Consider the following 24393-nt stretch of genomic DNA (forward strand, 5'->3'; position numbering starts at 1 on the left):
AATAAAAAAATAGTTTTGTGTTTTTTAGTAGTCATTTGTAGGCGTATTTCTATTCTTGCTTTCTATTACAAGTCCCAAGCATGATGGATAAGTGATTCCATATCCTTATTGTACATTTTGTTAGCATTTTTATACTGTAGTGATTACCTTGCTGCTAGTTGACCATCCCAATGCATATTGAAATAGGTTCTGAACATCTTACTTCAGGTGATTGTGGAGAGTTACTTGTCTGTAAACACTTAATTCATCGGGGAGAGAGTAGAACAGTGATCTCTGATTATTGAAGTATTTATGCTGCTAGGCCCAATGAGCAGGCTGATTGATCTGATATAGAAACATACTATTACAGCATTTTTATGTAACTGCTCTTTTCTCAGATTCCGGCTATTTGGATGGTGTGGAAGAAAAATCATTTTACTGTCGTATTAGGTGAGTCTAGAATATCCTTTGTTACGTAAGCATCTCCTAATTGTGTTACACAGAATGATACACTCTATTTTAAGTATTTCCTTGAACTGATGATGCCGTTACATAGTGGTAATGAAATCTGCTTATTTACCTCCTCTGCAGGAAATGCTTTGCAGGAAATTGATTTGTATTTCTGACAAACAGCACAAATGTTTGTCAGATCTGTGCTCTGTATGGTAGCGATTTATTTCCCACACTGCACTGCAAGGAGTACTTTAATCTATTGCTAGCTAATGTGCACCCAGTGGTTACACAGCAGGGTTTCAGACTATACACCAGCATGCCTATATTGATTGACCGTGTTCCGCGGTGTAAATTGGGGATGGCGCCTCCACCTATCTCATTCATACTTGTATATTACCTGGGGAATCAGAAGTCACAATGAGAGACAATGATGTTTACATTGCCCCTTTCTACATAGAACCGACTTCTTCAGTGATCATGTGAATGACAAGGCAAATAGGCATTTTTTACCTAGAAGGACTGACAACCGAGAACAAATATAATTTAAAGATCTCAAGTTCTGTCCATAAATGTTTTTGTGAATATTATAAGACGTTTTGTATTTTAGGTTTAGCTCCTCACCGCCCCCCCCCACTCCCACCTCGTTCTATACTTAATGCGGCTGTGAGACTTATCTTTTTTCCACGACGCTCTGCCTCCCCTCGGCTTTGCCTTACTCTGGCTCCCCTTCCCCTACAGAATGCTCTTCACACTCCTCGCCTCTCTCACTCCACCACCCCATATATCTCCATCCTCCTCTCCATTCACACTCCCTCTCATCCCCTGCGATCGGCCAATGACAGTCGCCTGTCCTCCATTCTGTTCACCACATCCCACTCCCGAATCCAAGATTTCTTCCGGGTTGCCTCCCTTCTCTGGACCCTCGTTCTATCCGACCCTCCCCTAATCTGTGCACCTTCAAATGGGCACTGAAAACTAACCTGTTCTTAAAAGCCTACCGACCATTTGCCTAACCATCTCCCTATGCTTGATTACCTCACCCTCTCTCTTCCCCTGTCCCTCATCCTCCTCTTGCACTAGATCCCCTCCACTGACTGCCCCTTGTGTCTTCTGTTCTTTTTGCCCTCCCTTTAGAATGTAAGCTCTTGTGAGCAGGACCCTCTTCCTCCTGTCTCTATACATATTACTTCTGCTCCAGCTGCACCGGTAGTAGCTATGCTTGGAGTATTTGGAGTCTTGGTTTTACATTACTGGTTTATTATTCTGTGCTGTTATACCCCGTATGGTCTACTGTTTGTAATCTGTACGGCGCTGCCAAAATCTTGTGGCGCCTTATAAATAAAGAATAAGAATAATAGTTTAAGGACTCATTCAGTTGAGTGTTAGAATTTGCTTCTGATTAGTTTCCAATGAAACATGCAAAAACTGCAGATACTACAGGCACCAAGGTGTCTTTTTACTTCTGTGGCTTACATGGACTGTAGCCAGGGCTGGTGCTAGGGTCCACGGCGCCCTAGGCATTTTTAAAAAAGCGGCGCCCCCCCCCTCCCCCCCGCAAAAATCACCGCCCCCCCCCCCCCCTGCAAAAATCACCGCCCTCCTCCCTCCTCTCCTTACCTTGTCTCACCACCGCCGCCTCTCTGCTCTGTCTCCTCCCCTCCACTCACTGACACTAGTAAGTGGAGGGGAGGAGACGGAGCAGAGAGGGCGGTGGTGACAAAATAGCCTCTTCCCCCCTCCCCGTCCATCTGAATGCTGTGCGGCGGCCGTGACAGATATGGTTAGCGGTTGCCGCACAGTTTTAAAGTCTTTTAGAATTCTGTGGGGCCCTCCAGGCGCCCTCCAGAGCCCAGCGCCCTAGGCAAGTTCCTAACCTTGCCTAATGGGAGCGCCGGGCCTGACTGTAGCATGGTGTATGATCCATTACCCTGGTGTCTTGTTCTGACAGGGCAAATATATTTATATGTCTACTCTTTGTGCACAAAGGTTTTTTTAAAGTGTAATATAATGCACATGCACAGATTTGTAGACAGACAAAACCACTAACATGCTTCCTTCTTGGGGAATATGGTAGTTTATGACCATGCACATTTGTGAAAGGCTGGGTGGCTCAATGCTGTCATCTCATTCAGTAATAACAATATCTTAAACTTTCTTCTGTTCATCTCAAAGAGACGTAACCAACTGCTTCCATTGCTTATTGCCGTTGCTGGACAGAAGTCGCTTATCGGCCTTTTGGCTAAGATCAGGTGTAGATTCCCATATATGTAGGAGGGGCTTAAATGCGCCCCCTATAGGCGATGGGGCATCACCTGTTCCTTTGGCCAAGAGGCTGGCTGTTTGAAGCTCGAGATGTTATGTTCCCCTGGTACTGTCGCCGAAGGCAGTGCCCGTAAATGCACATGATGATGGCTATCATTCAAAATGTGACAAGTGTTTGAATTTGGAGTGAGTTTGTGAGTTCAGCTGGTAGGTTGGGACTTGGGGGCACATTTATCATTATTCACATAAAGTGAAAAGTAGTTTTCAATCCTTATCGCAATGATAAGGATTGAACTAATTCTCACATTTATGTACAGCCGTGCAGAGAAACAGCAGTTCCGAAAAACTGCTGTTTCAGTGATAAAAAAAAACATACTTACCCCCCTCTTCGGAAGCGCTGTCTTCAGGTCTTCTCCTCACTCTTCAAGTGCGCATATCCAGTTCCAAGAACTGGACATGCGCACACAGATCCCCTCTCTGTCTCTGCAACGATAGTTGCAGAGAGAGAGCTGTGAGTGACAGGGAGGGATCATGTGATCCCTCCACACATGCGCTGTCCAGCTCTGCTCTCCAGAGCAGAGCTGGACATAACGAGGAAGAAAAGAACATGTTACAGTTCTGATGATGTACGCCAGCTTCAGCTGGCGTACATTTACATTACAAGTTTCCGAAAAATTTGTTTTTTCGGAACTTGTTAAATGCCGGCCCCGAGCAGTCACCATACTGTTGTATGGTGACTGTTAGAAAAAACGAACTGCAGCGAAAATTAATGGTTTTGGAGATTGAACAGTCGAACGGAGCTATCATAAATATCAATTGCAGACTTCCTTTACCTAATTACACAGTAAGTGCACGATAGTGCAATACCGTCATTTGTTAAATGTGCCCCTTAGGCTTTTTAATTTCTCCTACGTAGAAATCTCTGGTAATACCATTGGCTCTCTCACCTTGCATTCAGGTCGGTAACTGACAAGTACACATACCAGCTTAACTCTCCCATAGGTACATTTTTCTGCATTATCTCTGAACGCTCACTACATGTCCCTTGCTTATAGTCTTGTGACAGCCCTGTGCTACTTTTCAGTTGTGGGCACGAATCTCAGAGAGAAGTCTCTTATCACCCCTTCCGCTTGACACCGTACCTGATCAGTGTACAGACCGAGGGGAGCACAACCGAGCAGCTGAGCTGCGTACTGTTCGCAGAGCGAGTGCACTCTGGATATGAAGGTATGTATGGCCGTGTTTTTATTGCACACTATATTTGTTCAGATCATGCAACAGAACTTGCAGTATAATCTGTGTTCTCATGCCTGTAGGTCATTTTACTTGCAGAGTAATCCTCGGTAATGCCGTCTCTCAGGAAACACCTGAGTTTATAACTGGTGCAGGGTGCTCTACATTTATCACTTTACAAGACATGTTGTTATTTTTCCATCTGGCTGCTGCTCAGTGAGGAGTAGATTTACCTCTCTCTTACACAGTTTTTCTGCTTGATCAGGGAGAAGTGTTTGCAAATATCCCCCTGCAAAACATCACATGACAGTGTTATCCGCTTACCTGCAGTAAGGGACTCGTGATCAGTGGTATTTTTAGCAAAATGCATCAGAAAGTTTTTTTCCACAGACAGAAATTAGGGGGGGGAATGTATTAAGCTGCAAAATTCCGACAGCTATCATTTATTTAGTACATTCTACAAAATTATATCTACAATCTGATTGGTTGCTATAGGCAACATCTCCACTTTTGAAACCCGCTGGAAACTCGCAGCTTGATACGTTTAACCCCCAGGAGTCTCATTTCATTATAAAATTTCGAACCGGCTATGTTCTCCACCAGTTATGTGTGTTGTTGAAGATAAGCAAATTATGTTGCTTTGTTGTTTTTTTGTTGTAGCTCCTCGGATCCCTGCAGATAAACGCATCTTCACTACGACTCACACCCCTAGCTGTCTGTTCCAGGATGTGGATGAGAGGTGAGAGGACCACTCTACATAGCTGTAACTCCTCTCAGATAACTGATTTTACGTCTATTTAGTTCTGCATACTATTGCTCTGTGTGCTGATGTTTTCTTTCGTATCCACAGAGCTGTGCCCTTGTTGGGCTATTTGCCCCAAGATCTGATTGGCAGTCACATCTTTCTGCATCTGCATCCCAATGACCGGTCCCTCATGCTTGCTGTGCACAAGAAGAGTATGTGTATAATGTCACTTCTCACTCCATCTGTAATTATTATGTGTATAATATCACTGCTCGTTCCAGCTGCTAGTTGTCAGTTAATTTCCTCTATGAAGAGGTTGGCCATGAGCTATTAAACAGTAGAAAGGAACTAGATAAATGTAATAGATTTAAAACACAACTCCTGACAGAGAATAAATCAGATAAGTAAATGGATATCTCAGTGGCTTAGTGGTTAGCACTTCTGCCTCACAGCACTAGATTCATGAGTTCAATTCCCGACCATGGCCTTATCTGTGTGGAGTTTGTGTGTTTGCGTGGGTTTCCTCCGGGTGCTCCAGTTTCCTCCCACACTCCAAAAACATACTAGTAGGTTGATTTGCTGCTACCAAATAAACCCTAGTCGCTTTCTCTGTCTGTGTGAATAAGGGAATATAGACTGTAAGCTCTTATGAGGCAGGAACTGAACGGTGCAGAATTAGTGGCACTATATAAATTGATGATTATGATGGTCCTTGGAAAAGGAATTTTCTAACTAACGTTAATGTTTTTTCTTGCTTATTTGTTTCTTTCCTCACATCAGTATTTCTCTGGGGCTTGCAATATTTGCTAATTTCAGCCGGGTCCTAGCACTTGGATCCAGCAGAATGGATCCAACACACTCGCTAGAAAGACCAGTTGGTTACTGATTGCATTGCCTCTTGCTTGTCCAATCAGGGGCTGACTGTAGATATTTACAGGTCACCACTGATGTTAAATACCAGGAGGCTGCTGAATTGGGCAAGCAGTAGGGATTCCAGGGGAGGGAACCAACCAATAAGCTGCTAGTATGAGGAAGATGTCAGTGAGTGAATAGTAATAATTTGTAAGATTAGATGTTAGATGGGAAAACCCCCTTTAAGTTCAGAAGATAAACAATCTGGCACATTGAGTGTCATGAAACTTAATGTTTGTTTTTTTTGTTTCCTAGTTCTACAGCATGGAGGTCAGCCTTTTGACTTCTCGCCAATACGATTTTGTGCCCGTAATGGGGAGTACATCACCATAGATACCAGTTGGTCCAGCTTCATCAACCCCTGGAGCCGAAAAGTGTCTTTCATCATTGGCAGACACAAAGTCAGAATGTGAGTATGACAGGTGCCCTGTGCTCTTATGCATCAAGGGCACACTATGTTAGAGCTTGTGCCTGCTCATCCCTGTTCCGCTCCTCAGTGTAAAGGGGTGTATGTTTGCAACTGCCAAAATCTACAGATAGACCCATTTTGGTGTGCATTTGCAGTATGGAAATGCATTTATTACACACAGAAAATTGGTGTACGCCCAACTTACTGCATTCAGCCTAATCTCATTTTTAGGTATGTCCTGATTACACACAAAATACATTAAGCATTATATTTACAATTCTGTTTATATCCCAAAAACAGAAGTTTTAAATAATCTGAGACAAGTCACAGATGTAAGTGACTCTGTAGAATGTTACAAAAATGGTAGAAGACAGATTCTCCAAGTTACTCGTTGAACTTAGGAACTATTAGGAGGTTTCTGGAAGTAGATCTCAGGTGGTAAGTGCACCTAGCTGCTGGGGTAAGAGATCTGTTTTGATAATTCGGTAACGTATTTGAAGGACAAACAGGCAAAGTGAACTTTACATCTAGACTCTAGGGACATCTAGCCTAGATTGCATAGCATATCACAATGGTGTGTTTGTAGTTGCACAACAAAACATAATGGCAGAACGAGTTGTAAAGATCTTTGTTTTGTTAATAGGGGTCCTGTTAATGAAGATATTTTTACTGCACCTCCACACATAGAAGATCGGTCACTGCAACCTGGGATTCAGGAACTTTCAGAACAAATACATCAACTTCTCATGCAGGTAATTTCTTCTTGTATCAAATAAATTTCCCCATCTGGCTGCTTGTATGTCCCAAATGAAAGGACACCTGCTCGTCTTGCAGGCGATCATCAATTACATACACCTGCTCCTTAGATAACTGCTTCAACCCTGACAATTTCAACCCATATGATTGATTCTAATAGGATTGGATGTAGGTTGGCACAATCAGTTTGGAGTCCTCACATTGCAAATTGACTTATAAAACTGACACATCTGTGCCTAGCTTACTTCCTGATAAATGGCGACCCATGCAGTGTAAGTAACCAGATGGACACCATTTTCTTCACAATTCTTGTCAAACTCCAATTTTCGTCACAATTCAATGCTCACCTTTATACTATGCAACCGTGATTATTGTTGAATGTGTTTTAACTAATAAAATGTTCATTGGCTGCCCAGCAATCCAGAACCTGGTGTGGGGGAGCAATAAGCTGAAGGCAATAACTGAAAGTCCTCATTAAGTGATATCACCAATTACTTTCATTCTTTAAGACTAATAAATAACAGTAATTGTGTTCTCTGTGCTAAAGCTGGGCATTCCCACAGTGTGTATTGATGTAGTACCCTGTACTGATGGTGATCATCATCATATATTTATATAACGCCACTAGTTCCGCAGCGCTGTACAGAGAATTCACTCACATCATTATTATTAGATTTCTATAGGTATAGCAGATGTAAACAAACACAAAAGGGGAATATGATTGTTTATAAATGCAGATCTAATAAAGGGGAAATAAACCTATGGGTATACAGAGTAATTTATGTCGATTTGCAGTAATATCCTGTAGAGCAGGTTATGAGGAGCAGCTGTGTGAGAGAGTTCTCCTGCAATATGTGTTCAGTAGTCAGACAGGTTAATCCGATTTTCTGTGTCCCCCCTCAGCCTGTCCATAACAGCAGTTCCAGTGGATATGGCAGTTTGGGCAGCAATGGATCCCATGAAAACCCAATGAGCGGAGCCTCGTCCAGCGACAGTAATGGCAACCTCAATGAGGACATGAAGGAGAAACAGGTTAGTAGAATGTGACCTGGCAACAGATAAGGGTTCAGGCTGACAAACCCGTCCCCATTGGGGATCATTGTTATATTATACTTTTCTTTTTTTTCTTGTTGTCAACATTCTCTGTTATTAAGATCTAATAAATTGCCCAGATATTCGACAGACTCTTTCTTTCCATTTGCTTCTTTATATGCTGTTCAGGTTTCCCCTAGACATCATCCTACTTAAAGTCTGTCTTACTTCCTAGCCACCAGTGCCCTTTCCCGCTAATTACTCATCATTTCTCCTGCTCTTCTACAAAAGCATTTGTGAGTCATTTCCTAGTCCTGGTGAGCCCCTAATTAATTCTTTCCCACAGTGCAGACATTGTCAGAATATAGATCGATTCAGTGAACCTGCTCCTATTCCTGGGGCACTGTGTAATCCTCATTGCACCGGAGCCTAGGGGCTGACTGGCTGCGTTCTACCCCCCACTCTCCGCGTGTGGGCAGAGAACAGTGTATCGGCTCTAATCCCAGTGACGGCATGCAGTACAATTCATGCGTGGGATAGACAGAGAGTGAGAGGGCCCACCTGTGTGAGTGTGCGTCACACGTCAAGTATGCCTATGTGTTTCTGTATTTATGGCATGGGGCGATGCATCACCATGAGAGGTCTGTGCTATTTTGAATTAAACAATGCTGTGTTTAACTGAGTGGGTATACTGAATCTATCAGTTTAATCAGCTGCATCATGTGACGTGTGACTGGAACATGCATTGTGTGCGGTTTGTGTGTATAGACTCCTCATTCGTATAGTTGTGTATATAATGATATGTAAACCTAAGAGCAACATCTATACACACACACCTCTCATATCCAGATGAATGACCACCGAATGCAGATGTGAAGCACTTGGTACAATAAGGACAGCCTGTGAGCGGGCCCATGCTTAATAATGGATCTGTTGTAACATCTATGTGTGCAGAGTTGTTGTACTGCATGTAACACTGTCCCATGTTCTTGTAGGGTACTCCTCCTCCTGTGCATGGGCTAAAGGGAGAGCTGGGATCTACTCATCTAGAGATTAAAGATCCACAGGAGATCATACATGAAGCAGGTATGAAGGGACATAGCACATGACCAATGTTTTTTGATATGTATCATTGTTAAATACTTTAACTTAAAGTGGATTTATTGGTAGTTTGCAGAAAGTAACAGAGCACGTTTCACTTTTTTTTTTGGTTAATTTTTATTGATTTTCAAATCATTGGAAGGGGTACAGAAAAAGGGAATGGAGGTGAGGGGTGCACAGTTATTCATATGTAAACCATAACATAGGAAAAGGTTTGCCACATACCAATAAGTCTAACAATTGGTATGAAATCGATCCCATAATTCCCAGGGTTAGTATATTTACACTTACAATTTGGATTGCTTTTCCATTTCGTGGCTGTATTGTACCCTTGCTATTATTGTCCTCAGTGGTGGCGTTCTTTTTAAATACAGGTTATGCAAAATAGACCAACAATATGAACAAGGGAATCTTAGACGACTAAGGGGTAGTAGATTTACTAAAGCTTCAAAATTGAAAATGGGGAGGTGTTGCTCATAGCAACAAATCGGATTCCAGCTATCATTTTCTAGAATGTACTAGACAAATGATAGATAGAATCTGATTGGTTGCTATGGACAACACCTCCACATATCCTTTTTAGAAGCTTTAGCTAATCTACTACTAAGAGTTCTTTGCTTAAATGGTATTTACGGAATGACTTTTTTTTATAAATTAAAATGTTAATTCTTATGCATATTACACATTTTAATACAAAATTAAAATTAATATTTTTCATTGTATTTCTCCCCAGTGTTTTACTTTCACACATAAGTAGTATTCTGATGGGCACACCTGTTGCCTACAGACTGCCCTTCAGTACAAACTGGCTGTACATTATGAGAAGTGGGCCAAAAGATACTGCCATATGTCAAAAGGGTACCATGTAATCTCTATGTAGCGGTATATTAATCAGAACACTGCTTCCATGTGGGACTGAGTGGTGATGCTTTCTTCTATATTGAAATGTGGAAGAAAGGCACTTACAGATCTAATAAAACTGAACTTCAGCAGCAAAGTTTTGGAATCTTCACAGTTCCCTTTTCAGTGTATGTTTATGACAGTCACAGAATAACTACATAAGATTAATTCTGGGAGATTTAACAACATTGGAAACACTAAATTGACATTTATATAGAGCAACATTTATTTTTTAATGCTTCTTAACACTACAGTATCTGTAATAATTGATGCTAATACACTTGTCAGATGTGAGCATACAAGTCCTCTTGTCTGTCATCCTTTGTTTTTAATTTCAGCATCATAGTGCACGGATTGCCAAAAAATGCCTGTGTGTGCAAGGCCTTATAATTAGAACATCATGTATAGGAAATACAATGCTCATTGATAAGTTACATGATGTTTCATGGAAAGGCTATATTGTGGTATATTTAGAAATGAGAACATTATATTTTTAGGAGACGCTGTGATCTGTGTATAAACATGAGTTTAAATGATGGGAAAATAAAGAATGGAAGTTTCAATGTAATATCCAGAGAAAAGCAGGACTTATGGGAGCCTTATCCTAATTACAACATTTTTCTGCCAGTTTCTGCCTTTAATGAGAATTGTTGCATTACAGATATCAGCTGTGAAGGTTCAGGAACCGCTGCATGTTCCCCGCGGTGTGAGCCGCTGCCAGCAAAACGACCATACTCTTACCAGCAGATAAACTGCCTGGACAATGTTATACGGTGAGGACAGTCTCTTCCTTAGACATGGAAAATGCTTTACATCGGGATTAATAACAAGCTAGCTGGTCATATTCACTAATCATGCCCTTGTAGCACATGCCCTTGTGTTTCTAACTCCCATTGTCCTATAGATTGTAAGCTTTCGAGCAGGGTTCTCTTACCTCTCTGTCTGTATGTATTACCCAGTATTGTCTTATTAATGTTTGTTCCCAATTGTAAAGCGCTACGGAATTTGCTGGCGCTATATAAATAAATGTTGATGATGATGATGAATCATATTTACTTTATTAAATAAAAGTAGTCATGTAATTTTGTATTTTGTATACACTGGTGTATTTTGACATATTCTGGTAGATATCAACCTTGGGTTTTGTAACAGCTTATAGCCCTGAATAACCTTCCTGAATGTCATGTCTGATTAAATATTATGGTCACAGGCTTCTTGCTGGGGAAAACTACAGACTACATTACTATAAAATTTGTTTAACAAAAAAACCCCAGTAGGATAGCATTAATGCATGCTCTATAAATGTAATGTTATGTAAGGGATCCTAACATGGCGCAGCTCACACTAAGGTGATTACTTATTAGCTGTACAAGACTTCTGCAGGTCACACTTCACAAATGATGACATATTGTATGAGCGCTGTGCAGTTCAGGTACAGTATATATTTTTTTTTCTATTCTCTATTTCTATCCTCTTTTCTAGGTACCTGGAAAGCTGCAGTGTTTTGGCCTCTGATAAATGTAAATTTGATTCATGTAAGAAAACTGCATCTTTAGCATTTAAAAATGACCGGGCCCAAGTGCAAGAACAGGGAGATAAGCAAGAAAGACAAATGGGTAAGTTGATTTATGTCATAAAGAAGAAGTGCTCAAACCCAGTCCTCAAGAGCTACCAACAGGTCATGTTACAGCAGTTCTGTCTGTAGAAAGAGATGGGGTAATTATGGGCGTAGAAAAATAGATTAACTCACCTGTGCATGACTAAAGAAATCATGAAAACACGAACTGTTGGGTGCTCTTGAGGACTGAGTTTGAGCACCTTTGTCGTAAACCATAATTAATTGGTGCATAGGCCACTTGATTACTGTGACATTCGTAATGATGACCGTCTTAGCCTCTAATTTAACAATGTAATTTTGGTTAGTTCAGTAATCTGACTTCTGTTCTAGGATTGATCAATCTGTCTTCCATTGTCACAGGAACTGGAAAATAAGTGTTAGAACAGTTATGCTGGGAATTTGTGAAATATGTATACTGCACACTTAATTTGTGCTACATTAAAATAAAGCAAACTACACCATAGTCTAATCTTGTCATTATTGTTATCATTATTATTATTGTTGATTTATTTATTTATAAGATGCCACAGATTCTGTGGCATTGAATACAATAAACAGGTAACACATAAGTAGCAGAGATGAGCATGAGCAATGCTATGGGAACTAGCACAGAGTGTAGCAAATTACATGCTCTGATGTACAAAGGAGTCAGACAGTAGACCTATATGAGACAATAGGTAGAGAGGACCCTGCCCGCAAGAGCTTACTTTCTAGAGCAGGCCTGGCCAACCTGTGACTCTCCAGGTGTTGTGAAACTACAACTCCCGGAATGCCCTGCCAGCTATAGGCTGACAATCTACTGGCAAAGGATTCTGGGGCTTGTAGTTTCACAACAGCTGGAGATCCACAGGTTGGTCAGGCCTGTACTAGAGGGAGGGTTGGTGAGAGACAGTAGGACCAACTGGGATAATATGGACATGGCAGGCAAAGGAAAAGGAGGTGAGGGATCAGATGCTTATGAGGTGGTAGGATGGGCGATCTTGAAAAGGTGAGTTTTGAGTGAGCGTTAGAAGGATTGTAGGTTGGGGGAGAGTCGTGCAAGGTGGAGTAGGGAGTTTCAAAGACTGGGGGAGTACGACAGAAGTCTTGGAGGCGAGCATGAGAGGAGGTAATGAGGGGTGAATTGCGGCGAAGGTCAGAGGCAGAGTGGAGCGGCCGAGTAGGTATGTACCTCGAGACAAGGTCAGAGATGTAAGGGGGAGAAGTGTGGGTAAGGGCTTTGTAAGTGAGGGTAAGGAGCTTGAATTGAATAAAGAGCCACTGAAGGGATTTGCACAGAGGGATAGTGGAAGAGGAGTGACAAGTGAGGAAGATGAGCCTAGCCATAGCATTCTGGATGGATTGAAGGTCAGAAAAGTGAGAGACAGAAAGACCAGTGATAAGGAGGTTGCAATAGTCGAGACGGGAAATGATGAGTGAACGGACAAGGGTTTTGGTAGCTTCCTGAGAGAGAAAGGGATGAGGAGAGAGTTAAGTTATCAACTGATAGGGAAACATTGGGATCGATAGCAACATTGACAGGAGCAAAGTTGATGAGCTCGGAGTTGGAGATGTGGCATTTAAGAAAGCCCTTCAACATACAGGTAGTGACAGCAGAGACAGCAAGTTACTTGGGATATGAAGGAGGGAGAGAGGTCAGGGAAGGAAAAATAGATTTGAGTGTCATCAGTGGTAATGGAAGCCAAATAACTGAAAACGTTCGCTGCAAGAGGTGGTGTAGAGACAGAAGAGCAGAGGGCCAAGGACAGAGCCAGAGGGTACTCCATTAGGAATAAAGGAGAGGAAGAGTCAGAAGCAGAGACTCTAAAGGAGCGGCCAGAGAGGTAGGAGGCCAATCAGGAGAGAGCTCTTTCGTGAAGACCTAGGGAGTGAAGGGTGCTGAGGAGAAGAGCATGATAGACTATATCAAAAGCAGCAGAGAGGTCAAGGAGTCTGAGAAGGGAGAAGTGACCTTTATACTTAGCTGAGTGTAAGTTGTTTGTTATTTTAGTGAGGTCCGTTTTAGTTGAGTGAAGGGGACAGAAACTGTGTTTTACCTGAGATCCAGATGACCAGAGTCTGTGAGATGCCCACAGCCCATTTTTAAATGTTCTCTCTTTGCCAGGTTTTGCTACGGGAGCTACAGATAAACCCTTTTCTGGGGGGCTAAGCTTTCCTCCCATCTCTGGACCTGCCACCACCTGCCTGCCTGTGTCGGGGTCTCTACCACACCCATCCCTCACTTCTATGCCTGTTTCCGGTGCTGCTATTACACAGCTGTCTATGGTTGCCAAGGCTGAGAGTGTGGCGTCCCTTACCAGCCACTGCAGTTACAGTAGTACAATCGTACATGTGGGAGACAAGAAGCTGCAGCCAGAAACAGGTACATACTCTCTGAATACAATTAGTATCATTCAATCGATGATTTACGGAACCATAACTTAATTTCCTGGTCACTGTTCCTCCTATAAATGTGAAGTGTTATTTGTCACATGGTACGCAGTAATGCTGTCACCCACATGTAGTTTGCCTGCAACACTAATAGGGAAATTTTCACCTATTTGGGGTGCGAGGAACTATGAGCAGAGATATATTGCTGAGTTCCTTCATGGATCCGTGCCAGAGGCACTCCGTGGCTCATCTCCCAATAGATGATCTGCTTTGAAATGCTGACAATCCTGTCCTTTTTTAAATAAAAAATACATTCTTTCCACTACAAACTGTTTAGTCTTTTTTTCAAATTCATGATTTTTGCAGTTTCTTTGTTTTGATGTAAAATGAGCATATTGACAGATCCCCTTTAAAAACATTTCAGGTTGGTGGTTAGTGCAGTAATAAGTCAGCTGTAATAAGTAGGCAAGATCCTATACAGACAGACTGCAGATTCTATTCTCAAAGTGTTCATCTGCTTCAGGATTAATCTAGGTTTAAATCAGTAGGAAAATTACTTTCTTAGATCAGAATAGCATTTTTATGACCGGTTTTATGGATCCTGCACAAAATGTAGACAATTAATTCAGCTAAAATTACATGACATGAAAATGATTATCCAGTATCTATATTTTTGGTGCTGTTAACATGAAGTCACAATAAGCAGAGGGCCCAGATGGCAATTGGGGTAACAAGTTGTAGCTACAAACTGAATGACAAGCGATCAGTGGTAAAGGGCCTATGTGCATTAAAGGTCCTATAAACCTAAACACAAGTAGCCTTACATGAAAAACCCGAAGCTCTCACATCTTTGTTATTAGTAACTCTTTTATTTAAGTTATATTTTAGGATTAGTGGTCCTTTATTACACACATTTTTGTCTGGATATGTTGTTATCAAGACAAAATCCAGAGACTCCAGGGCTGCCCTCTAACTGCATTTTGTACATTAGTGAAAGCTGTGAGTTTTATGGTCTAAGCAAACATTCCATCACATGGGTGTCTTGTTCCAAAAATTAGGGAGCTCTATGCAAAAGTCCCTTTAGTAAACTGACACTATTAGCCATTCCCTGTTTTTTCTCCGGTTATCTACTATTCTGGAAAAGCACTGAAAGATAAATATTATGGAATATGTATAGCATGTTAGAGATTGATTCCCTGCACAGTAGAATTAGAAATGGTTAATTCATGGTTTAGGCTGATTTAAAATGAAGGACATGTTATTTACTAACATGGATGCATGTGCTTATAACCGATTTTCTGTTTTGCCGCTTAGAATTGGAGGATGGGGTATCACATTCTGTGGATATCCCCCCACTTCCACCAGGCAACACAGACAAGGAGCCCTATAAACAGCTGGGTTTAACCAAGAAAATGCTGGTGGCTCACACTCACAGGGAGGAGAATGATTTTCTCAAAGGCTTCATGGATGTCAAGAGACTAAGCGCATTCCAGACCAGGTGCAATAGCTACATGCACGAGAGACCAGGAGGTGAGTGTTCAGGGATCTGACAAAGGAGTGAGATGCAGTGATGGTTTAATACTAATAGTAATAATATTGTTATTATTATTATATAGCGCCAGCATACTCTGTAGCACTTTACTATTGAGGACAAACACGTTTTGCATTTGTCGCTGCATTCAAAAACAGATGATAGGATGAAAAGTCTGGATAGGGAAAGGCCAGTAAGAAGGGAATTGCAATAGTCATTGCTGGGCCTGATTCATGTTAGAACGTACGTCTATTTGCGTGCTGTATCTTATGTGAAATAGCTTTGCCCATGCTCAGAAACCGACCTTAGCCAGTAAACGCCATTGCATGCAATTCATGTCCAAATGCAAATGACACTTATGACAGGCTACGACTTGAGGGGCAGAATGGGGGAGGGAAGGGGCAGACTGATGTAAGCAGGGTCGGGCTGGCCCGGGTGGCAGGGGGGGGGCGACGGTCCCCCGGGCCGCTCAGTTTCAGCGCTGTTAGGGCAAATGACCTGATTTTGACCCGCGGCCACATCACATGACACGCGATGAGGCCGCGTCGTTGGACGCGGCCACCTGTGCGCCACCCGGGCTGATATATGCCAGCCCGCGCCTGGATGTAAGCCATGTACAGTAAAGGCGTGCCAACGCAGATGTGGCCAAGTCCTAGGGTTTCTCGGAAGTGCGCTTCATTTGAGCCATATAACTTACACCAGTTACAATGCAGGTGTAAGTGCTGACTGATAGGGATCACTGACATAGCATAGTCTGTTTTAAAACTACGCTTATGCATGTCACTAGATAGCTCAGAACATGTGTATGCAAGTGAGACTATAGAAATACACTGTATGTACAGTACGTAGTGAAAGCATCTTGATTTTCTTTTATTGAATGTAGAAAGTAAAATAAAAAACAATATATATATTTTTTAAATGCAGCTTGTGTGCAAGTTGCATCCACACATGAATCCAGTCCTGCTTTATCATGCTTTAAAGTTTTTGCCGTATCTTGTGTGAGATATGTGCATACTCTGGAAATGTTTCTTACATGTATGTAACAGAATTTGGATACAGACAGGATGTGGGCAACAAAGGACAGTTCTGACTCTTAGACAGTGAGCTTGAGGGGTAGCATTTATTTTTGTGGTGTCCACAGATAGATATGTCAATTAGACATATCTCTAATTGACATGACTGGTGGGGAATACTCTTAGCTCGGTTTTTGAAAAATTGAGAGGACATCCAGGATGAAATAATAGAGAGACATTCAGTAACGCTGGTGAGAGATGAAGTTACTGACAAAAGATGATGACTGTATAGATAAGAGGCTTTGTGGACAGCTTATGTGGACTTTTTCTGAGTTTAGAGGTGGGTTTGGGATTTGCTTTAATGAAAAGATTATTGACTGATTCAAATGTGCACAATTGATATCCTTCAGAAAAACACTGATTATTTAAAAACAAAGGTTTCCTCTACTTGCAGCTTTACGATCACATGGTCCTCAGGGTGCAGATGCTGGCATAAGGCGAAGCGGGAAGGCTCGGAAGCCTAAAGTAAAACGTGTACGGCCAGAATCGTGGGATAGTAGCAGCTCTGGCATACCACAGGCCCATCGGTGCCCTCTTTCTGGTCTCAACACCACAGCCTGGTCCCAGTCTGATAACTCACATGCTAGCTATCCTCCACTGCCATATCCTGTATTGCCTGCTTATCCTTTGCCAGTCTTCCCTCCTCCCCAAATCCCGATGCCAAATGATACCCTTCATGGCCACACCTCCAACATGCAGCCTTTTCATACCCCTCTACTGTCACCCATGGTAGCTCTTGTCCTGCCTAATTATATGTATCCCCCTAGTCTGCCCACAACGGTTTATCCTGGGCCAGCACCCCAACATCCCTTTCCAGTTCAGCCTTCATTATATACTCCGCAACCGACCTTCACTCCTTCAAATCCTACATTTTCTGTCCCACAGCCTCCCTTCCCTATTCCACAGCCTGTATCTCCTCAGTCCATGCAGAGCCCTTGCACTGTGCAGCCATTTTCTTATCCAGTTCATCAGAGTGAACTAAAGCTGAAGGAAGGACTCTCTCGGTCCTCCACTCCACAAGATCCTCAGTCTCCCCCTCTGTTCCAGTCTCGCTGCAGCTCACCTCTACAGCTCAACTTGTTGCAGTTGGAAGAGTCCCTAAAGGCTGACCGTTCAGAGGGCGGCACAGGTGTGGGGGTTGCTGTGAACACTACTTCCATGCCTCAACCCTGTGAAGATCCTGACCTGGTAGATATAGTATTGTATTTGTTTATTCACATATGGTGCTTTTTCATATATCAGCTGGGTAATGTGCATCTCCCCTTCTAATGCCTCATTATATCTCTCAGGCAGGATCTCCTGAAGATGACCACACTAGTGATGCTGTGTCTACCGGCAGTGACCTGATGGATCTTCTGCTACAGGAAGATGCATCTTCTGGAACATGTTCAATCTCTTCTGCGGTTTCAGAATCCCTGACCTCTGGATTCTGTGGAAATGGTACATCTGGGAGTCAAACAGGTGAGTCAATTACAGCAGGGTTCTGCTATAAACTAACTATGCTTAGTTTTTGGAGTCTTTCTCACTAAGTTTTTATTAGTCTTAATTAGCTTCTTCTTTTTTTGCAGGGAGCAGTCAGACAAGCCATAGCAGCAAGTACTTTGGCAGCGTGGACTCCTCTGAGAACAATCAAAAAGAGAGGGGGTTGACGCCGGCAAGTGGGGTGGCTGTCATGAAGTACGTCCTACAAGACCCCATGTGGCTTCTAACGGCCAATGCAGATGAGAATGTGATGATGACGTATCAAATTTTACAAAAGTGAGTGTGAGAGAAGTAAAGGGGACCAGCACCACCAGAAAAGTGTTAGGAAGATAGGTGGGACAGAGGTCTCAGACTAAGTGGGGCAGTCAATGCTTCTATGCTGGCTTTTACGTTTAAAAGGGAACTTCCAGTAACATTAATGGGGCACAAGTACCTTAGGATGTGACGCTTGTGTTTTCTCTTGTCATGATTGAGCACGATACTACGGGGCTTCCACACCTTCTTGATGTTGTTTAGCATCTTATAAGAAGGTTTGGCAATTATGATCATCCAAGATATTGGCCATGCAATCTTGTAGACATGAATGGTGTTCTTGGTTACTGTGGGATTTTTGAGGTCCTCTGGGTAGGAATATGCTATTGCTTGCAGGTGATCTACCTGTGCCAATTATAGTACCTGGTCAAAAATGATTGTGGTCTATTTTCCTATGTAGAAATGAATGAATTCTACTGTAGGGGGCACAAGAGCTGGAAGATTATAATATTAATATAACCTTACCCCCCCCCCCCCCCCCCTCATGTCTGTAAATACACTTCTCAATACCACTGAAATGATCAATATGCTGATTGATCATGGTCTTTTCACCTATATTAATACATACAGATAAACAACCCGTTTAGATAAACCAGTTGAAATCTTTGGGTACCCTTATAGGTGTATGTTGACATTTGTGACACATACATGTGTATCTGTTGTATGTACTTTCTCAGGGACATGGATGTGGTTCTCAGAGAGGATCGTGATAGACTGAAATCGGTGCAGAAGTTTCAGCCTCGTTTCACAGATGATCAGTGGAAAGAACTGGGAGAGATTCATTCTTGGATAACAAGAAGAGGACTCCCAGGGGCTGTAGAGGGGACAGTGAGTATATGGGATCTCTTGGCACTTCTAGTTCACCTAGGCATCTAATCTGTGAGAGTAGCAGGCTGGAAAGTCCTTTACTGGCAAAAGAAAAAAAATCACAAGGAACAAACCTAAAAATGTCTGATCCTAATTCTGCTCTATGCTGTTTACTCTGTATGCCAACCAATGTGGATACTCTCATTATGGAGTAAGTAAACCAGTAAAGTTACTGTTAGCTAGAACTTACTTGCCTTGTCTGGTTGGCTTATGTACATGTTTGCAAAATGTACTAAGTTCTCAGTTGTTGATATTTATATTAGAGCGGGAGGGTTTTTTGTAGTATTACTTGACCAATGAGTTCTTTTGAAATTCTTCTTTTTTATTTTCTTATTCATTACACCATAATTTTCCCAAACCTAAGGAGCACCTGCCTATAAATAGATTAAAACAACTTGCCTTTTTCTGTCTTGCATTGCATTGGTTACCCAACCAGTCTGGTGTCACAACTAAATAGCTGCTTGGTGATTGGGGAGAAACTAAGTGGAAATGGTAGAATGCTCAATTATTCCTGTGTGTGTGTAAGTCAGACTTCCTTATCAATCCCATTCCGGAATGATTCCAACTATTTCATATTTATTATGGACCTCAATTACACCATAAACTATGATCTATACTAATATCCTATAGTTTATTCACTCATCAACTGGCTCATTAATCACCCTCCTTAGCTGACAAACTTCTGTACGTGGTATATGACCTATTAGGCTGTTTAATTGTATTTCATTGATCAAATGAGGAAGGTAGAAATGTAAACTGGTATTGGAGTGAACAGGAGTATACAGCGTCTTTTGTGGTTAGGGGCATATGCTTACAAGGACTCTACTTGCTGGCTGGTAATGGAGTTGTTAATATGGAATTTGTTCTGTACATCCCATCGAAGAAACTGTGTCCACTTTCTGCTCTTGCAGTGTATACAAATGGTGAGGAATGTGAACACTTACAAGACTGTTATACATCTTCACTGTACATTAAGACTTCTTCTTTATGGCAGATGCTGTAAACAAAGTTCTGCTAGCTAATTCACTAATCGGATTGTCCTCGGACAGGTACTATAATTGGCTACAGGATAAGTCCTGTTCTAGAAATAGCAGTCAGTCGAGGACAATGCGGAATTGTGTGAAGCCAGCTGGGTAAAAGATCTGAGTATGGTTTGAGAGATACCGTTGTGCACAGTCTGTTCACACAGCAGTGACAGGTGGTGATTGTCTTGTATGTAGTGCCCTGTAACCGGTACATGAAGGGATTATGGGCTGTATGGTTATTACTGAGGCTTATGTTAAGGATCCGTAATTATCTGAATCCGGATTGCATATATATTTTGATAGGGAGACTAGCTTACTTTTACGTTACCTTTTGTATTATTAATAGATTTGTGCATAGGTCTTTCACACCTTTCCGAATAGCTCTCTGACCTAGATTTAGAGAAGTTCTAACTACAGCGTTCTGGTCTGACTGTTAGGAAAACGACAGAGCACAGGACTACAGTTGTGATAGGCCCTTCTATAGACTTGTGCAGGTTATGTGAGCAGTCATAGAAGTACTTGCCAATACGACTGCATTGTTACCCTTTGTACTACAAAACGAGCTGTGTATGTCGGCTACCAAGAAAAAGCTCTGGCTTGAATTGGATAAAAGTCTTCGCTTAGCTTAGTACCTGGTTGTAGGAGATCAGTGTCAGAGAATGGCTGCTTTACTATATGGATGGCATGCATTGATTTGTTTCCATCCAATCTGGGACAATACTGATAAGATGTGTGTATGTATATGTAAATAGAGATTAAGGATCCTTTAAAAGCACCTAAATACTGTGCATATAAAATTATATCTCAAATTTGAAACCATATATAATAAAATACATTACTGACTATGAATGTTACAGCTACTCATTTCTTTATCTTCAGCCAGCAAGTCAAAAAATGTAATTCTAAAAACGTTCAGATATCAACTTTCTCATATAATGTGAAGATCTCTGGGCTCAGTGTAAACTACATGTCTGATCACATGACATCAGAAAGGCGAATGACTAGACACTGCTATCTTTAACTCTTTGTTGTCTAGTGATAATACAGCACATGGGAGTGAATCAGAATATTTCTAAGTCTGTTTTGGATTTACGGTCTGCAGCGGTGAGACTCTTTTTGACTTTAAAGACATTACCATTTAGTAATGCAGTGGTATATCACAACTGCATGATAGCCATCTGTTTTTGTTTTTTTTTTCTTTACTTAATCTTCTGTCTCATTCGCCTCATTTGTGTACAATGAGAAAGAGTCAGTGACTCCTGACAACTTTGCTTTGGAATGAGGTAAAAAGACAAATTAAATAACAATTTATATAGAAATAAATTTAAGTGGACCCATCATCATGAATCCGCAGTGACTTGTACTTCCATTTAAATGTACATTTGTCGCTTTTAAAAGCTTGCGGATGTTGAATGATCTGAAGTTCTCCTTAGCCCGCCATCGCAGCATACCGCCGGTTATTTTCTCCTAAAGAGATTCCTTTTCTTAAGCAAACCAACCAGATTTATAACAATGCCCGTTGTGCCTATTAAATGTAATTAAATGTCAATTTGGCCTGCATTCCAAGCCGGTGGGGAAAAAAAAGAGGGAATATTATAACCAAAATAGGGTAGGAACCTCTGTCACTACTAATTAGGTACCACACTAGTACACATACTAGTATAGTAGCCCAGGATTGGAGGAACCACGTTGGTTTGCATACATAAGACAATGGAGAGCAAGACTTAACTTTTCCAAAAAGGTGCCACTCACACCCGATTGGGTGAGGATCAGGGTCACCTGCAAGTGCTCCTAGAAAAGTTGCCCCCAACAGGGGACGTGCCATCATTTCATCTTTCTAGATTCAATTATGCATTTACTTATCACATCAGTTTACTTATTGTTACTTATGTTTTTGTTAATGGTTATGTTTGCTTAAATGATGGCCTTACTGCTGCTGTCATCTTGTCTTGTATAATACCAGGCCTGCATTGTGATGATCCCTTAACATTGTAATTTCAGAGCTGCATTTTCTGTAAGGAGAGAGGCTCTGATTGTGCAGAGTATGCAGACACCATCCAGGAGCTAGAGCTCAGTGGGATCATGGAATCGTTTGATTGAAACAGGTCCTGCTGGAGATCTCCTCAAACTCGCACACCAGCCTTCAGCAGCACGATGAACTCCTGATTCTGACCGGCATGCTAACTCAACCGCAAGTCCTTTCTGTTGCAGCCGCTTCCCGCAGGACATCTGATATTCCATCCTATCTTGTTTGGGCAACAACTGTCAGACTGCTCCCGTTCCTTCAAATTACTGCAACTTTATGACATAACGTTACTGCCCATTGTGTCTGTAGGATCCTTCAGAAACAGGCTATAATTCTGGTGCCATTTTATTTATCTCTACTACAGTCAGGCTTGTCACCAGTGGTAAATGTGGAGGACCATTTCACAGTAGTATTTTATTTATTTATGGTTATCTTACGGAGGTTTTTTATCTCTTTTCTTCTACTCAGACCAGCCCAAAGACAAAATCTGGATTATTGGTGTGTGGAACTGGAAACCCATAAGGCTAATTCAATTTGTAGAAGTCTACGGATCAAATATATTACACAACATTATAGACAAAGGGATTTTATAATTGTGTCCCCCCTTTATACAAAAACTATTTTTGAAATATTTCATAATTATAATATTTGTATATTTTTAAAACAAAATGTTTGAGTGCTGAACTTGTTTGATGCATCTGCTCCAGATTTGGATTCACAACTGGTTATGGCAGATAATTATTTTGTGTCCGGGGGCCCAATTCCCTCTGGACCATTTTATTCCCTTCATAGATTCAATTTGATTGGATCTCAATGCGCTGTGACCTTGCTGAGTTGAGCCTGAACTGGATGTACTAATTGCTAAAATCTTATCATATTTAAACACCAATTTGTTTCCACAAGGTGACCATCAACAGGTCATCCTAGTCAGTCTACGCGGCAGAAGACAATGTCCTGTAACTCAGACTGTACCAAAGTTAAGTGGTGTCGGACTGTTCCTCTGAATGCTAGATCCATAATCGGTATATACACCACCCCTTTTGTGCACTTGGCATCACCCTCTTGCTTAAGCTGTTTTGCTCCAGACTGGCAATGAGCAAAGACTGTTTCATGATCTTGATTTAGGGGTTGAGATTATTATGTGATGAGCCTGGATTTCAGTGCACCTTATTCACTGCACAACAGCTAATGTATCCACCTTGTTTTCACAGTAGCATACCCCCCTGTATGTGTACGAACAATGTATTACTGTACCATGTGTGCACAGTGTAGCAGATTGACTGTACAACCACTGCAGGTTATATACTTATGTTCGGTGATATCCATGCTTAGTCTAAATTTTAAACTCCATTTTATAACTTGTTGGTGCAGTGGATACACAGGGAGTCTTCCATTGTGTCCTCCTACACATGGTAGAGATGTCAGAGACTGGAACACAAATGGAACTACCCTGGTATATTCCACTAACATCGACTATTACTTTCTAACAAGTCTGGAACAAATCCTACTGTTATTCTGTGATACTGTGTTCTGGACCTGTCATGTGTTGTCTGTCCTAATCAGGTAGACATAAATGTCAGTAAAAACAATTTTATTTTTTAACATGGCTGATGAGAATTTTTTGGTGGAGAATTGTTTAGTAACATTATTGAGCTTGAGACTTTTCAATGTTGTTTAAAACAGGGGGTCATTTACTAAAACTGCAGAGTCACAGCAATTTCTTATGTGTCTGTCTGTCCACCAAGCATAATCATCTCTGCAATCTGATGTTCACCCATGCAGATGCTTGGCAGCCCTGTGGTCCGTGAGAAACGTTCATTTGAGCATCAAGTAAAAGAAAAACATTACCTTAAAGTACTGCCTAGTATCATATTTTGACCAGATGCTTAATTATAGCTTTTATTTTCTCACCTACACTACTTCTTGGATGCTGGCTGCAAAGACCATCACTGAAAGTAGTAACGGTGGTTGCCAGTTTTTTCCACATTGACAGATTGTATGAAATGCAAAGGCCTGTGGACACTTAAATAGGGCATAGAGCATTAGTATGTATATAAATAGCCCTCTATCTGCATTCAGTGCATATACGAGATGGAGCCCTTCAGTTAAATCAGGATTCTATGTGTGGTGGTCGAGTACTGATGGGAATCCTTCCCTTACCTTGTCCTCCAGACACGAGTCAGGTTCTTTTCTGTTCGGATATCCGGTGGTCAGGAGATAAATACTTCAATGAAAGGGACAAGGATTGGTCAAACAACTTGGGTTTATTGAGAATGCGGTAAGGATAGTTTCGGTAAGACACAGCGC

General features: G+C 41.6%; 1 protein-coding gene across 1 annotated transcript in view; it reads left to right on the plus strand.

Annotated features, from left to right (window-relative positions):
- LOC142143657 (period circadian protein homolog 2-like) overlaps positions 1-23688 on the plus strand; it is a 40337-nt gene extending 16649 nt beyond the window's left edge. The window contains exons 7-23 of the mRNA XM_075201676.1: positions 378-429; positions 3779-3921; positions 4588-4666; positions 4778-4884; positions 5840-5993; positions 6637-6745; positions 7653-7781; positions 8777-8867; positions 10444-10555; positions 11265-11398; positions 13505-13762; positions 15085-15300; positions 16769-17562; positions 17664-17835; positions 17943-18132; positions 18846-18996; positions 22062-23688. Of these exons, the coding sequence (XP_075057777.1) occupies positions 378-429; positions 3779-3921; positions 4588-4666; positions 4778-4884; positions 5840-5993; positions 6637-6745; positions 7653-7781; positions 8777-8867; positions 10444-10555; positions 11265-11398; positions 13505-13762; positions 15085-15300; positions 16769-17562; positions 17664-17835; positions 17943-18132; positions 18846-18996; positions 22062-22160 (2990 nt within the window). The 3' untranslated portion in view covers positions 22161-23688. The remainder of the gene's footprint in view (positions 1-377; positions 430-3778; positions 3922-4587; positions 4667-4777; positions 4885-5839; positions 5994-6636; positions 6746-7652; positions 7782-8776; positions 8868-10443; positions 10556-11264; positions 11399-13504; positions 13763-15084; positions 15301-16768; positions 17563-17663; positions 17836-17942; positions 18133-18845; positions 18997-22061) is intronic.
- The last annotated feature ends 705 nt before the right edge of the window (positions 23689-24393 follow it).

Source organism: Mixophyes fleayi, chromosome 3 (genome assembly GCF_038048845.1).
Source record: "Mixophyes fleayi isolate aMixFle1 chromosome 3, aMixFle1.hap1, whole genome shotgun sequence".
NCBI lineage: Eukaryota > Metazoa > Chordata > Amphibia > Anura > Limnodynastidae > Mixophyes > Mixophyes fleayi.